Genomic DNA, 16,412 nt, shown 5'->3' with positions numbered 1-16,412 from the left:
CCAAGGAACTGACGAGTAAGGTCAGAGATAAAGTTGTGGAGAGGTTTAAAACAGAGTTAGGTTTTAAAAACATATCCCAAGCCTGGAGCATCCGTAGACTAGCAAGACATGGCTGTTTACCCAACCTGATAGGTTGAGCAAGGAGAGTACTAGTCAGAGAAGCAGCCAAGAGGCCCATGGTCACTCTGGAGGAGCTGCAGAAATCTACAGCTTAGGTGGGGAATTTGTTCACTATTAGTTGTGCACTCCACATATCTGGCCTTTATGGAAGTATTGTAAGAAGGAAACCATTGTTAAGAGCAAGACATAAGAAGTGATGTTTGCAGTTTGTAGCCACAACTTATGTAGGGACATAGCTAACGTGGAAAAAGATGCTGTGGTCAGATGAGACTGAACTTTTACTTTTTGGCCTAAATGCAATGTGTGATGTGACTATGTATGATGGAAAAGTAATGCTGCCAATCACCCTGAGTACACCATCCCCACTGTGAAACATGGTGGTGGCAGCATCTCACTGTGGGGATGCCTGTTTTTCAGCAGGCACAGAGGAGCTGGTCAGAGTTAATGGAAATCTGCATGGAGTTATATACTTAAAGAAAACCTGTTGGAGTTTGCAAAAGAGTTGAGACTGAGAAGAAGATTTACCTTCCAGCAAGACAATGACCCTAAACCTATACATACAGCCAGAGCTACAGTGGAATACATGTTTTAGATCAAAGAATATTTATGTGTTAGAATGACCCAGTCAAAGTCCTGACCTAAATAGCATTAAGCTTCTGTGGCAAGACATGAAAATTGCTGTTCACAGATGCTCTCCATCCAACCTGGCTGAGCTTGAGCTGTTCTGTAAAGTCTCTAGATGTTCAAAATTGGTAGAAACAAACCCCAAAAGACTTGCAGCTGTAATTGCAGTGAAAGGTGGCTCTAATAAGTATTGATTCACAGAGCAGAATTATCTGCCTCATTAAACCTGAGGAAAAGCATTAGAGCTGAGGCAAAAAAGACAGTTTCATTTGTACAGTGTGCAGCAAATAAACATCATCATATAGCTTAATTTTAAGGTAATCATTTATTTCAGTAATATAATCAATTTTCAAGACTAATTACAAATAAATAATGCATGATACGGTCACCGCTGTGATCATAAGGCCCCAAAGAGAGGGAGTGTAGAAACCAGGGAAAATAAATGGAGAGATTACAAATAAACACCAGTATTCCTATACTTTTGTTAGCATTGTCGGCTAACTAACAAACTTAGCAAAGGAAAGCAAGATGGGTTTTATATTATTATATACTGTCATACAGCATCTAACCTTGATGTTTTATTAAACTGATCTGACAAAAAAAGACTCTGGCAGTACTACAGTGCACTGAATAGTGCTTCATAAAAGTGCATCAGATCACATTTTATTATTCTGAGGAGACAACACCACACACAGACACTCTCATCTCTAAACACAAGGTCACAGATCAAGTCTAGATAATCTTTCCCTGAGGAATCTGCTGATAGGTGAGCTAATTACATGGCAATTTAATTGAAGAAATCAATTTTTTTCCACAGTACTGTATACTGAAGTTTACTCTGACCATACTGAAGTTTCTAATTACTGCCATTGCTGTTGTCAGGACTATTATCATTTTTATCAAATGCATTTGTTAGCATCTTCTATCCTGTATTCATAATGCATTAAGGATGCATGATTAATAATGCATTATATGACATACATACCCCCTATAATGACTGTCATAAACCTGTGTAAAAAATCAGGTATTTAAAAAAAGACAAGTATGTGCGGTAACACTTACAGACTCTATAACTACATTCTTAACATCTTTGCATTCACAAGGCATTATAAACACGGCTATAAATATTTATAAAAATGCATAACCCATTATAGCTGTGTTTATTAAGCATTATGACTTGTGATCATAATACATTATAAGCTGTGTTTATGATTTATATGTTAAAATAGTATATATATCTATTGTTATTAATCTAGTCCCACAATGAAAGGGTGTCACTTCGCTTAGAGCGCACAAAGACCTGTTATAATACATTATAATTCACTATAACTAATATTATATTCAAGACAAGTATAATTTATGAGTGGATAAAAAATATTAATAGGAGTTTCTTGGTATTGAGGTATAACATTATAAACACAGCTATTAATGCATTATAATCACAGTTCATGATGCATAATAAACATGGCTATGATGAATCATACATTTTTATAAATATGTATAGCCATGTTTATAATGCCTTATGAATGCATTATCATGTGTTATGAGTATGTTTATAGAGTCTTATAGAGATGACATTCATAGCAAGTGTTACCATATGTGCTTCATAAAGAGAAGTATCAAATGTCTGTTCATAGGAATATTAGTATTATAGAATCTGTTAAAATTATAAAAGAGAGATGTACTTTATAACATGCTATGCATGTTGCTATAAGTGCTTACCATATTTTTCACACTATAAGGCACACTGGATTATAAGGCACACTATCAACGAACATCTATTTTTGTACATAAGGCGCACTGGATTATAAAACTGTTTATTTGGGTGGGTAAAATGCTTCAGTTTATTTACAGTACGCTTAGATTTCCAGACTGCCACTAAGGTTGGGAGTAGCAGCGTTAACATTAGCGGCTAACCGCTAGGCCTAGCTGCAGTTAGTGCCAGTAAATGCTGCCTGATAGCGCTACAATGAGTAACCCTGAGTGTTCCAGTAAGCCAGGGCGATATTTTCTAGCTGTTCCTGCCACAAAAGAGCTAGTGCTTAGTGAGGCTAGTGGCTAATGCTGCTCCAGCAGTGTTAGCTGGGGTTAGCAGCAGGCTACAGGCAGATAATACTCACCCCTAAACGACAAGGTAGCGGCTAATGCTGCTCTAGCAGTGCTAGTCGGAATTAGCAGCAGGCTACACTCTGATATACTTGCCTATGAATGGCAAAAGAGCTAGCACTTAGCACTTTAGGCTACTGCTGCTTACAACCTGACTAACTTTTATACATAAGGTGCACTGATTGATGATTTTTTGGAAGATTAAAGGATTTTAAGTGCACCCTATAGTATAAAAAAATACGGTATTAGTTATTATACAAGCATTTGGCACTCATTATAAAATGTTATGTACACTTGTGGCTGATTTTTTTTCTCCAGAAAATTAAGTAATTTATACTTCTAGATAATTATTGCAATTCCATGTGTTTTGTTAGAGACATGTTTATTTCCTTTGTGTTTATTGGAACAACACAAAAAATCAGAGGGAAAAAAGCTAACATTTATATCATTTCCCACAAAAGTTTGGGCACCCTCAACTTAATATTTAGTTACACACCCTTTGGGAAAACAATGCTAAAATCAGTCGCTTCTTATAACTATCAACAAGCTTCTTAGACTTTTAAACTGGAATTTAAACCACTTTTTCTTTTGCAAACTGCTCCAGTTCTCTCATATTTGAAGGGTGCTTCTTCCAAAAGCAATTTTAAGATCACTTCTTATGTGTTCAAATTGATTTAGTTACGCAATCATTGCTGCCACTTGCTTATTTCCACTAGAACTTTACAGTATTTCGTTTCCAAGCATCTCTGGCTGCTTTTTATGTGTATGTGTTTTGGGTCATTGTCCTGCTGCAAGACCTATGACCTAGGTCACAAATCCATCTTTCTGACACTGGGCCCTACATTTTATACAGTGCAACCCAAAATCCTTTGGTAATATTCAGATTTCATAAAGCCTTGCAACCTCAAAACATCTTTGAAGCTCCACTTTATTTGACTGTAGGTCCTGTTTTCTTTTCTTTGTAGGTCTCATTTTGTTTTTGGTAAACAGTAGAATGATGTTTTTTACCAAAAAGCTCAATCTTGGTCTCATCTGTCCACATTGCGTTTTATCAGAAGGATTTTGGATTACATACATTTTGGAAAACTGCAGTCTAGCTTTTTTATGCCTATTTGTCGGCAGTGGGGTACTCCTGGGTCTCCCGCCATAATGTTTCATTTCATACAATTGTCGATTGTTTGCACTGACACTGATGCACCCTGAACCTGCAGGACAGCTTGAATTTCTTTGGAAATTGAAGGGGCTGCATATCCACCATAATCAATTAACCTGCATTGCTATCTTTCATACATTTTTCTCTTCCATCCATGTCTAGGGAGTTTAGTTACAGTGCCACGGGTTTAAAATTCTTGATTATGTTGCGCACCATGGACAAAGAAACACAGATCTCTATATTGATTTCTATATTGCTTACACCTGTTACTTGCAACAGGTGAGTTTAAACAAGCATTACATACTTGAAACACAATTTTGGAAAGGTGTCAATTAATTTGTCAGGCTTATTTTTGTTTTTCTTTGTAAAATTTCACCTTTTGTCTTTGCTCTTGTGTGTTGTTCCAATACATACAAAAAAAACACAATTAATTGCAATAATTTAACAAAACATAAGTAATTTGCAATAATTTGTGGTGCCAATTTTACTAATTGACTAATCCTAAATTTGGGGAAGAAAGGCAATTGGAGAGGGATAAGCACTGCTTAATTAATATTTACTACTTAAATATCAGAACATTTCACATTTAAACATCTTCTGGACATTTAAAGGGCATTTAAATCCCATGTTTTGCGGTTTCTATCATTTAAAAAGAAAGCAAGGAACAGAAGCTGTACACACAGAAAACAGAGATTGAGTACATATTAGAAATAATCCCTGGCTAATCGACAAAAACGGAAAAAAACAAACAATTGAGATTAGTCAACTACCAAAATGATCATTATTGTGATATTTAAATATACTTTTAAAAACGGGCTGTGTTTTGTTTAGTTTTGTTCAGGTTTGAGCTGTATATACTGTATACTAGTCATTGCGCATTCTCTATTGCACAGATATGGGGCAGTATAGAGTCCAGCTATACTGTCGTAGCATTTTTGCAGATTTACAGTAAAAACAGGATGCTGTACAAACAGTAACAGAATCTGTTATTTATAATTTACAATTACACAAACGCAAAAAAACGAGAAAAACCCTACATATATAGTCCGAGTCTATTAGGTGTCAGTTAGGTGTGCTGCATTTTTGCATGATGATCTCAGAATCCAGACGTCTCTGACTGTAGGCGGGATTCTCTCATGGGATAAATATCCATTTGTTGTAATATAGGCCCATCCAGGCGAGATCAGATCTACTGTAGGTTGGATCTGACCTCACTTTCCTCCGTACATCCTCTCAATGTCGTTCTGGTAGAATGATTTCAGCTCTTTGCGCTTCAGTTTGAAGGCATCGGTAACGAGGCCCGTCTCGGGAGTCCAGGCCTCGGCACTAAGACAGATTTTCCGTGGGATCTCAAACCTCTCCAGCTGACCTGTTTAACGGAAACAGTACATGCACTGTTAAAGTGATACTAGAAATACATTTAATAATAACAATGATTAAATAATAATGTAAATACTTTTAATTACAGTAAAAACTGCAAAACGATCAGTAGGATAGGTCTGTTTCCATTTGCGCTGTTGCTTAATCAGGTTCAGGAAGTGATTGGAATAGAGCATACTAACTAACTAAATCCTAAATATGTGTTTTTATGCAGCTGCCAGTCTCATGCTATACTGCTACTGGCATCGTTCAGTGCTGCTAACACCATGTTAGCAATGCCATTGACCTAGTCGTCCAATGCCACTAACACCACGCTGATGATGGCCACCTCTGGGTGATCCAATGGCTGATGCCACGGTAGTAATGCTGGTTACCAGGCTAGTATAATCTTGCTAACACCACACTATAAATGTCAGTGTCTCGGCTTATTAAACATTGGTATGGCGGCAGGCCAGCCCAGTTAGCAATAGGCAGAATGATGAATGGTTCTGTGGTGTAAAGCACGTCTACACCTGACTCTTCAGTCTGGGTTTGGCAGAGCCAAGTGTAAAGTTTGGTAGAGGGGGGATAATGGTGTGGGCTTGTTTTTTAGATGTTGGGCTCGGCCTCTTAGTTACAGTGAGATTCACTCTTAATGCTTCAGCACAGAGATTTTGGTCAATTTCCTGCTCCCAACTTTGTGGGAATAGTATGGGAATGGGCTCTTAAGCTATTAAATGTTAAGCTATTTGCGCCAAGTGGTGCAGCGGTCTAATGCGCTGCCACTATGAGCGAGAGGTCACAGGTTCGAACCCCCACTCATGCAGCTTTGCTCTCCCCACATCACTTAAAGGGTGATGCCCTCAACACAGGGCATCTGTGAGCTGATGTACCGGAACCGAGTCGCTGCGCTTTTCTCCAAATGCACTGCAATGCTGCATCAGCAGCAGCTCGAAAAGAAGTGGTGGCTGACTTCACATGTATAGGAGGAAGCATGTGTTAGTCTTCAACCTCCTGGTGTGTTGGGGCATTACTAGTGATAGGGGGAGTCCTAATAAGTGGGTTGGGTAGTTGGCTGTGCAACGTTGGGAAAAAAGGAGAAAAATTAGAAAAAAATAAATAAATATATATATATATATATATATCTCAATCAACACAGATAATCAGATAATTGTAGATGATTGAGATGATGGCTCACCAGACAGAGCTGTATCAGTGATGGCTTTAAGCACCTCCTCCTCTATTACAGAGTTATTACAGATGTCCATCCATGAGCCACAGATACCGCGCTTCTCCGCCAGTGCCATCAGCTGCTTCTGATTGGGCACCACAAAGCCAATCACGTAAGACTCATCACTGTGGAGACAAGCATGAGGAGGAAAGGTTATGATTTAAAATAATAGAAAACTATAACTCTAATTTTGTGCCAAAATAGACAGTTTATACAAATCACTGAAATCCCACTATCGACAAAACATTGCTTTCTATAGTAAATGTATGTAAATGTCTGACCACATCTGTAAGTTCAGTGAAACATGGTAGGTAATTCTATATTTTTTATAAAAGCACAGAGTAGCACCTATACCAGCATTGTAATAAATGGCTGCTAGTTTACATTGGATTTAAAGCCAATATGGTAATATATTTAATTCTTATTATAAAATACTGCTAAATATTTATGGCCCACACATTTAAATTAACAGAATAATACAGAATAAATTTCAGAATAATACCATATTTTCTGTTGAGTTGTGAAAATACATACACTTTGTATTTTTTAAGAGAATATTATCTACCAAAAATAATAATAATAATAAATAAATAAATAATATGATGCCTGCCTTAGTCTTTTTAGTGCATTATGTAAAAAGTAAATTAATCTTATTGGCCCCTAATATCATTTATTGCTTATTGACAATCAGCCAAGGGGGAGGTGGCTCTAGTGGACAACAGTACAAACTGATGGAGAATGAGAGTTGGAGAGATACGCCCATAATGCAAATAAATGATGCAAGAAGCCAATAGGTATAGTGTATTGTTTTTTTTGTTTTTTACTTTCTAAGAAATGTTATATAGACATTTTTTTAATATCAGTGATATCAGGTTGTTTTTTTATAGAAAGCATTTTAGTACAACAGTTCACAAGCCATTCTAGAAAGCCGTTAACAGTAAAATGTTGGCATGTGTTGTAAAATTACTATTAAAACACATTTTATAATTTACAGTCAAAATATTTGCAATAATAGAATATTAGCCATAGCTACCAGCATGGATGTGTCTATGGTGTGTATGTTTTTTTTTTTTTTTGTAATTATTCTAGTAATTATTGGTGTTTCATTGCTATTACAGGTGCAGTGCTGCTATGGCTGGTGTGTACCTGTTAGCATAGGCACAGATGTTGTCGATAAGTGGATTGTTTTTCAGTATGGCCTCCACTTTCCCCAGAGACACGTACTCCCCAGCCTGCAGCTTCACCAGATCCTTTTTACGGTCTGCACACATAAACATATAAACCATACATATAAATATAACAGCAAACATATATAACATACATACACATTTACCACCCCTGGAAATCCTTTTTTTTGGGTACACTGTAAGCTCGGATAAGTTGGATTTACTTAAAAACTTTGAGGAAACCGGTTGCCTTAAAAAAGTTAGGTAATGGGAAATAAAAGTTAAGTTAAGTTAGCATAAATTAAAATATCAAGTTATTACAATTAAATGGGAAACTTGATTTATAGTTAAGGTAGCTCAGGGAAATCACTACACACTGATAGTGATTGTTAGTCAGAAACTGTTGGACACGCCCAGTATGCAAACAAATTGTGACAGAAGCCAATGGAAAAGAAGCTGTTAATGGCAACAGACTAAACGAAGTTATTATAAGTCGGTTCAACTCAAAGATCTTAGTTTAAATGTATCTGCGCCGACAAACTAACTCAAATTGGTTGTTTAGAGGTTGTTTTTCAGGAGATGTGAAAGGAACACTTAATGCTTCAGCAAACCAAGAGATTTTGGAAAAAAAAAATTATAATTTCATGCTCCCAAATTAGCAGAAACCTGGGCAACCCCTTCCTGTTTCAACATGACCATGAAGACGTGGATGAGCGAGATTGGTGAGGAAGAACTCGACTGGCCTGCACAGAGTCCTGACCTCAACCCGATACCCAACACCTTTAGGATGAATTAGAGTGGAGACTGTGAGCCAGGCACTTCGGAAGAAGGGTCAAAAAGATCCATAAACACACTCCTAAACTTTGTGGAAAGCCTTCCCAGAAGAGTTGAAGCTCTTATAGCTGTAAAGGTTAGGCCAAAACTATATTAAACCCAATGGTTTAAGAATGGGATGTCACTTAAATTTATGTGTGCAAAGGCAGATGAGCTAATCCTATTATTACGTGTAAAGCACTGATCACGACTAACTCCATTTTATCACTATTACTCTAACTGCTAGAGTTAGGGATGGAGTAAGATTTAGCTGAGCTTTAGGTGAGTAATATGCTGGAGTCTAGCATGTTACTTATTTTAAGCTCAGATAAATTTTACTCCATCCCTAACTCGTTCCATCACACTTCATTACACTAGTCAGGACATTTTGTTCCTAACTGGATTAGAAAAGAACACACTCGCACACACACACACACACACACACACTCTCTCTTTCTCTCTCTCTCTTTCAGGTCACTGTCTCTCTCTCTCTTATGTCAGTCTGTCTGACACTGACCAGAACTGACTTCCTCAGGCCGGTGGTTTTCCAGCAGTGACTCCTACCAACAAAAACTAACCTATAAAAATCCTCAATAACATCAACCACAGAATCAAACCCCACAGTGTACAAACTGTTCAGTCCCACATAACCCTCAGCACTGCTGCTGGAGCTCTTCTGTAAGAATGCCTGATGAGAAATAGGGGACGGCAGATTTTCATATCTGGGAAATGAACCACATAATTCATATCTGTCATAGTTGGAATGAGTGTATTGCACCCTTATACCCTTTAAAACAGCCCCCTCCCTCTCTCTCGCTCTCTGTGTGTCTTTCTCTTTCCCTCTCTTGCTGTCACTCTCCCCCCTCCTCTTGCTATGTCTCTCTCTTTCTCAAGCTTAGATCATTATGCTTATCCTAGGTTAGCATTGTTTACAGTGGCCCAGGTTAGCATTGTCCCAGGTTAGTATTGTTAACTTTGTCCCTGATTAGTATTGTTATTTTCAGCATTGTCCAAGGTCTCACTGTCTCTCTCTCTCTTAGGTTAGTACTGTTAGCATTGTCACATGTTATTTTTGTTATTTTTAACAGTGTTCTAAGTTAGCATTGTTTACATTGTTCCAGGTTAGAATATTTAGCATTTTCAGGGTTATCATTGTTAACGTTGTCCCAGGTAAGTATTGTTATTCTTAGCATTGTCCCACGTTAGTACTGTTAGCATTTTCCCAGGTTATCATTGTTAGCTTTTTCCCAGGTTATCATTGTTAGCATTGTCCCAAGTTATGATTGTTGGCTTTGTCCCAGGTTATTTTAACGTCTAGCTTTGTATCTCACGAGAGCACTGCCCTCTGGCTGTTTTTTTAAGCTAGTTCATTTAACTCTGTTTAAAGTTGTTTTTCAGTATTGTTTGCACCTGTACACTTTATTTAAAGTAAGACCTGAACGGCTGCATCCACCGTTAGCTTAGCAGGTTAGCCAAATCGCCAGGGAAGCTAATCTTCCTTTAGCCGAGTTTACTAGCCTTACATGCAGCCGTCGCGCTAAACTTCCCCCCCACCGGTGTGCTAAACCAAACTGTATATTAACCTGTAACTGAGTGATTTAATGTGTAAATTGTGGAATTATGATCGTGTTCTCTATGAAGTGCTGTTACTAATTCAGATTATTTTGTCCCCAGGGATGAATGTGATTACCCAAGAAGAGGCTCTTATAACGGGGAGCTAATCTCCGGTCAGACCGGCTGCTTTTTCCTTTGAATTTAACAAAGGACAATTCTCTTTACATTATTCATTTAGCTGGTTGTGTTTTTATTGTCACTGTGCCTACTGTAGTATCACATCTGAACTAGTGTGTCTGGGAAAAAAATCACACTTGTATTCACAAATACGTAAAAAAATTTATGAAGCATGTTTTTGTTTTGTTTTGTAACTAAAATGTCGGTAAATACGTTCATACAGCGCTGTTAAAAACGATGGCCTCCAAAGCCTCATTAATGTTCTGAATCATATTTTACCCAAATTACGTAAACATTTGAGTAAAGTGGCCATTCCAAACCTGTATAGAGATGTGAAACACAGTGTAGCAATTAACCAAGCAACATTAAATGATATTAAAAGAAGAATGTAACTGTTGTGTTAAGTCTATATAATATAAACACTAATATTTTAATAATGGAAGTTTTAGCGTTCCTTGTAGAATTATATACATTTCATATTTAAACTACATTTTTTATTGTAACTGAAATTTACCTAAATGAATTGATTTTGAATCGAATGGGGACCTTGTGAATCGGAATCGAATCGAACCGAACTGATAAATCAGTGACAATACCCACCCCTAGTTCCAGGTTAGTACTGTTATTCTTAGCATTGTCCAAGGATATTGTTAGCTTTGTCCCAAGTTAGTATTGTTAGCATTGTCGCAGGTTGGTATTATTATTCTTAGCATTGTTCCAGTTTAGTATTGTTAGCATTTTCCAGGGTAGCTTGTTTAGCATTGTCCCAGGTTAGCATTGTTAGCATTATCCCAGGCTAGTATTGTTATTTTTAGCATTGTCCCGGGTTAATATGGTTATGCTTAGCATTGTCCCATGTTAGCATTGTACTGGGTTAGCATTGTAAGCATTATCCCAGGCTAGTTTTGTACCGGGTTAGTATTGTTAGTATTTTGCCAGGTTAGCATTGCTAGCTTTGTCCCTGATTAGCATCGTTAGCCTTGTCCTAGGTAATTATTGTTAGCGATACCAGTTGATATAACAATATACAGCATTTCACATATCCAAACCACATGTAAACATGTCCACACACATCCGAGTTACAAAAAAATGCAGCATAAAAGCCTTTTCACTCCACATCAGACTGAGACAGAGTCTGAAACTGATAGACTACAGTGCTGTGTACATTTTTAAGTCAGAGCCTGATTTTCTGCGGTGTCAGATGGATTGAAATCAGGCTGGCAAATCAGAGCTGAGCTCCAGTGAGCAGCAGAGCACCACTGTCATGGCTGCAGATCAAACAAATGAGCCTGAAGCCGCAGCAGCAGAAGAGTAAAGCTTTTACTCTGATCAGCACACTGACTAAAAACTGCAGAGTTTAAATAAACATATTCCAGAGCAGAAGAGCTGAAATCAGAGCTGAACATTAGGGGAAAGGTGGGCTAGGAGCATGCTTCACAAATAACTGTAACTATTGCTCCTCTCTTGTGGATGAGCGCTTGCTCACGTAGAGGAGAAAATTACAGAACAGGAAAAAGGAGACATAAACTAAAAGAATGAACATTTAGAAGAGCTGTGGCGTTTAGCTCCTTTTACAGAGCAGAGAATTCAAAAACGTGCCAGAGTCGGTTAAAAACACCTATTCAAAATGTGTTTTTGTTAAAGGGCATTAAGAGTGATTTTTACCAATCATATTAGGTTAAAACAAAAATAGCTGGTGTGAGGTGCTGGAGACCAAAGAGCCAAAAACAGATCTCAATAGTGAATCATGTATCTACAATAACTGTATATCGTCGCTGTCCTATGAAAAACACTTATTTCCATTTTTGTCGATTTTTAGTTTACTACATAATTTGAACAGACACACTGTCCCTTATACTGTGCCAAAATTTCTTGATGAACGGACCAATAGAAACTCTTCAAAATTACCTGAAATATTTTTTTTTTACATTGAAAGTTTTTTTTAATTGAAAGTTTACAAGGTTTTTTCTCTCTCCTGTAAAGTTGCTGTTTTGGAGATAAGTGTTTTTCATTGGACAGCGACGATATTAACCTTTATTTATAAACAAAACATATTTTAAATAATTGATAAAATCTAATAGAAACTTTATGAACAGTTTGTAGATTTGGATCAATATTCCACAAAAAAAACTTTATTTTTTTTGGTTGTTCTCCACAATGAGGTGCTGAACCTTTACAAGCACATCTTAAAGTGTGGGACTTTACTGTAAACTGACGCCATGTTGAGTGTTATTAGAACTCCTGGTCATATTTTAACTTGTGACTATTCTCCTCATTAACCCATAAGAGCCCAGACCCATTTCTGAATATTAATACCAATTTTAAACCTGAATCAGATGAATTCAGTAAGCAATTCATTCATGTTTGTTTCTTATTGTGGGAACATGATATTTCTATTTTTTTTAAATTAGATCAGAACTAGTTACATGAAATGTAAAGCATTCATTTACGTGTTTGAAATGGTTAAATGGTTTGAACTGATTTATAGAAGCAAAAAAATACACTTTTAAAAGGAGCTAGTTTATTTTCATTCTCCAGCACTAACCCTAAAGCACTCCTATATTCTGAAAATAAAGTGAGATAATCAAACACAGATTTACACATGGCCAGTAGTGATGCTCTAATGATGTTCAGTATGTGTCACTATGAATTAAAATAAAGGACAGAGAGCTGTAAAGAACTTTTTTTTAAAGACACAATTTAAAGGGTCATCATGGGCCCTTTTGGGTTAATAACACCTCTACAGGGTCATAAATGTAACAACGTGCACATGCACATCACTTCAGCAACAGATTTGATTATATTAAAGACAGATTCAGATTAGGCCTGTCACGATTTAATTTTTTTGTGGATGATATAGTGTCCCAAAAATTATTGCAATATACGATAGTTGTTATTTTAAAGACCATTAAATACCACTGATATAATGATAACAGAATGGCATAAAAAAGCAGTCATACTCTTTAAAAAACAACAACAATTGAATGAATTATAGTTTGGGAATTATTTATTTTTTATTATTTTTTCACTTACTGCAGGTCACACTATGTATGTATGTATGTATGTGTGGAGTCACAGTTATTAAAGCACTGGTCAGTTTTTAAAGCAGAATTGACTAAAATACTGTCCACTGTTATTTATGTAAATGAATATACGTAAAACAGAACGGACGATATAACGATTATCAAATATTCTTTAGTTCGTGTCCATTTATTGTACCATAAATCGATAATGTAATTATTGAGACAGGCCTAATTCAGATTATAAAGTTTATGAATGTGAAATGTTAAAAGAGCCAAATCTAACCTTATCAAAAATTTCAAAAACATTAAACAGGGTTGTAATGTAAAAATCTATATAAAATCTTTGTATTTAAGAAGTAGATTAGTGTGGAGCTCACCAATGATCTTGAGGCATCCATCAGCCTGGAATTCGCCGATGTCTCCAGTGCAGAACCACCGCTGGCCTTTCTTATCCACAAAGAAATTCTCCCGATTCATCGCTTCATTCTTATAGTAACCCATCGTTACGTTCGGCCCACCAACCAGGATCTCCCCTCTTGGACAGGGCTTATCTGTGATCCGGTAACCACCTGAAGAGACGGAAAAGAAGATAGAGGTTAGTAGTCACTGAACTTACAGATGTCATTGCTGATGCCACTGATTAATGCCACCAATGACTTTAAAGGTCTGTGGCCTTACACTATAAAGGTGTTGGGCGATGCAACAAGACAATGACCCAAAACAGCCTGAGCTTGAGTCCTGAGCTTAAGCATACTGAGATGTTGTGGCATGACCCAACTAGGGAGAAATGGTCCAAGATACTTTGTCACTGGTGTGCAAATCATTTTTGCAGTCACAGTAATCATTCAGTGCATGTGGAAGAATTCTATTTAGAATTGTATTCAGTTCATGGGTTCACTTACTTTTTGTAGCCTGCATTGTGAAGTTTTCTCGATGTGTTCATTAGCAGACATTAAACAGTATGACTGTTTGTTAGCTGTTAGTTTAGTTAGATTGTCTTTGTCTATAATTGTAACTCATATACAGTGGTGTAAAAAAAGTGTTTAGCCCCTCAGTAATGCACAGCCCCGCAGTAAAGCAGCACTGTTTAGTATACCAGACTCGGCCACATGATGAAGCATGTAAGGACACATGTGTTTTCCTACCTACCCCGCCCTGCTTTTCCCTCCGTTTCCACCCAACAACCCCACCCCCGCCCAATCGCTGATTTTTCCTTTCTACAGAAAAAAAGAACACTTTAATTTGAGTTTGCTTATTCCCTGTTAAGGAAATTAAAAGTTTGAGTTTGTCCAGCTGTCTCTGTCTGGTTCTGGTGCTTATCTGTCTCGCTGGTGATAAAACTTATAATGATAATGTTTTATTTGTGGTTATTCAGACATCCCAAGTTGGAAAAGTTGATTTCAGGGATGTTACCCTACCACTAAATAAAAAAAGCCTTTATTTGCCAAATTGACAGTTACAATATCACAAAAAATTGCACATCAAAAACATTTCATATCATATTACAATAATTATTAATATTGCCTCCGCCATGATCTGCTTTCTCTCACTCACTGAACAAATCCCGTCCGGGAGGGGGGAAAAACACTGCCCGCCCACACTAAAAACTGATTGGCTGTCTCACAGACTCTTTGCAGAGAACAGGCCAATCAGAACCCTCTCTGTTTTCTCTCTCTCCTTCCCACACGCGATTAGAGAAAAAAAAGTCTGTGGCCTGTGTGCGCGTTTGGGGCGCTCGTTCTGAATTCCGGGAGATTATATGTGACTCGCGGGCATCAGGGAGCCGCTACCGAAATGCGGGAGACTCCCGCAGCTTCAGGGAGACTTGGTTTGTCTGGGTTATTGATTAGACACTGTATTCTGTGGGCGATAGTCAGGACTGCTTAGGACCCGGGGGAAACTTTTTTATATACTTCTCTCGGCGTGTCTCTCCACAACCATGTAACAACCAATCAGAATTTTTCTGAATTTCTCAGGAGCAAATCAGAAGGCAGACGCTGAAGATTTAAAGGGTTATTAAGCAAAACTTTCTCAGCTGCGTGATCATGGCGAGTGAATGCGAAACGGAAAAAAGGAAATTTAAAGAGGAGGTGTCAGCTTATAAATCCACTGTTTGGGACCATTTTGGCTTCAGCGTTGAGTTTGATAAACAAGGCAAAAACACAGTCAGCAGATAAAGCACAGTGTGATATCAGTGTGACTGGCTGTCAATATTTGTTGGTTGAGTTAATTGAATAACATTCATGTTTACATTTCATATTACTGCACTTTATTCAAATTTGCCTGTTTTTGATTAATGGTAAGAATAAATGTTCCTTTTTTATAATAGATGTTGTGATTTAAATTCATCTGTTCCTTTTTTCTATTTATTAATTGGCTCTGCAAGTGTGAGTAGGAGCACCTTGTTGAAACAGAAAAGGGTTAAAAGCACACTGCATGTTGGAGCTAGATAATATTAATATATCGAAACCGAACCGAAACCGTGTCCCAAGAACCGCGATACGAACTGAACCGTGGCCACACTGTACCGTTGCATCCCTAGTAAATAGTATAGTCATGGTTGACTCAGTCTTTCTAAATTTAAATGTGATTAAAGGACTTGTGAATGTGATGTGAGATTTAATTTCTGATAAATATGTGGACAGTTTGGATTACTAAATAAGTCTGTTTTTACAAGATACATCGCATCTTTTCATTTCAAAGAAATGTGGAAAATGAGATTTTTGTGATATGGGCCTCTTAATATTTAAACAGGACACTGAATAGAAGAGTGGAAAAATAGAACATGAATTATATAACAGACAGATGATGATGAAGAAGAACAGGCTAAAGTATGTGAAGTCTAGCTGTAATAGATGAGATAGCGGAGTGTTTCAGAAGAGATTAGCTGCAGATGTTCAGACTGGTTTTCCTTACAAGGTCAGAACGACTGCCAAGATTTCTGCCTTTTTTCACTCCAGCTCCCTTCTTTTCTCTCTCTCCTTCTTTTCTCAGTGGTTCTGTTGCTCACTCCCTGCGACAAACTAAAGGACATAACCCATGATGGATGGATAAACCTCATGACAGTGTTTTGATAAAGGCGGATG

The 16,412-nt window shown here is 37.3% G+C and overlaps 2 protein-coding genes across 10 annotated transcripts in view; one reads left to right on the top strand and one right to left on the bottom strand.

Annotated features, from left to right (window-relative positions):
- The window catches only part of wdfy1 (WD repeat and FYVE domain containing 1), a 1,176,431-nt gene that overhangs the window by 120,384 nt on the left and 1,039,635 nt on the right, over positions 1-16,412 (top strand). The gene's annotated exons all lie outside the window — the stretch shown is intronic.
- Positions 1,051-16,412, bottom strand: part of acsl3a (acyl-CoA synthetase long chain family member 3a) — a 190,618-nt gene continuing 175,256 nt past the window's right edge. The window contains exons 12-15 of the mRNA XM_007237467.4: positions 13,704-13,895; positions 7,740-7,854; positions 6,561-6,718; positions 1,051-5,372 (exon numbers count right to left, since the gene is read on the bottom strand). Coding sequence (XP_007237529.3) covers positions 5,215-5,372; positions 6,561-6,718; positions 7,740-7,854; positions 13,704-13,895 — 623 coding nt within the window. The 3' untranslated portion in view covers positions 1,051-5,214. The remainder of the gene's footprint in view (positions 5,373-6,560; positions 6,719-7,739; positions 7,855-13,703; positions 13,896-16,412) is intronic.

The sequence above is a fragment of the Astyanax mexicanus genome, chromosome 18 (genome assembly GCF_023375975.1).
Source record: "Astyanax mexicanus isolate ESR-SI-001 chromosome 18, AstMex3_surface, whole genome shotgun sequence".
Lineage (NCBI taxonomy): Eukaryota > Metazoa > Chordata > Actinopteri > Characiformes > Acestrorhamphidae > Astyanax > Astyanax mexicanus.
The sequence above is the reverse complement of the archived record's forward strand: the minus strand, read 5'-3'. Positions and strand labels throughout refer to the sequence as shown.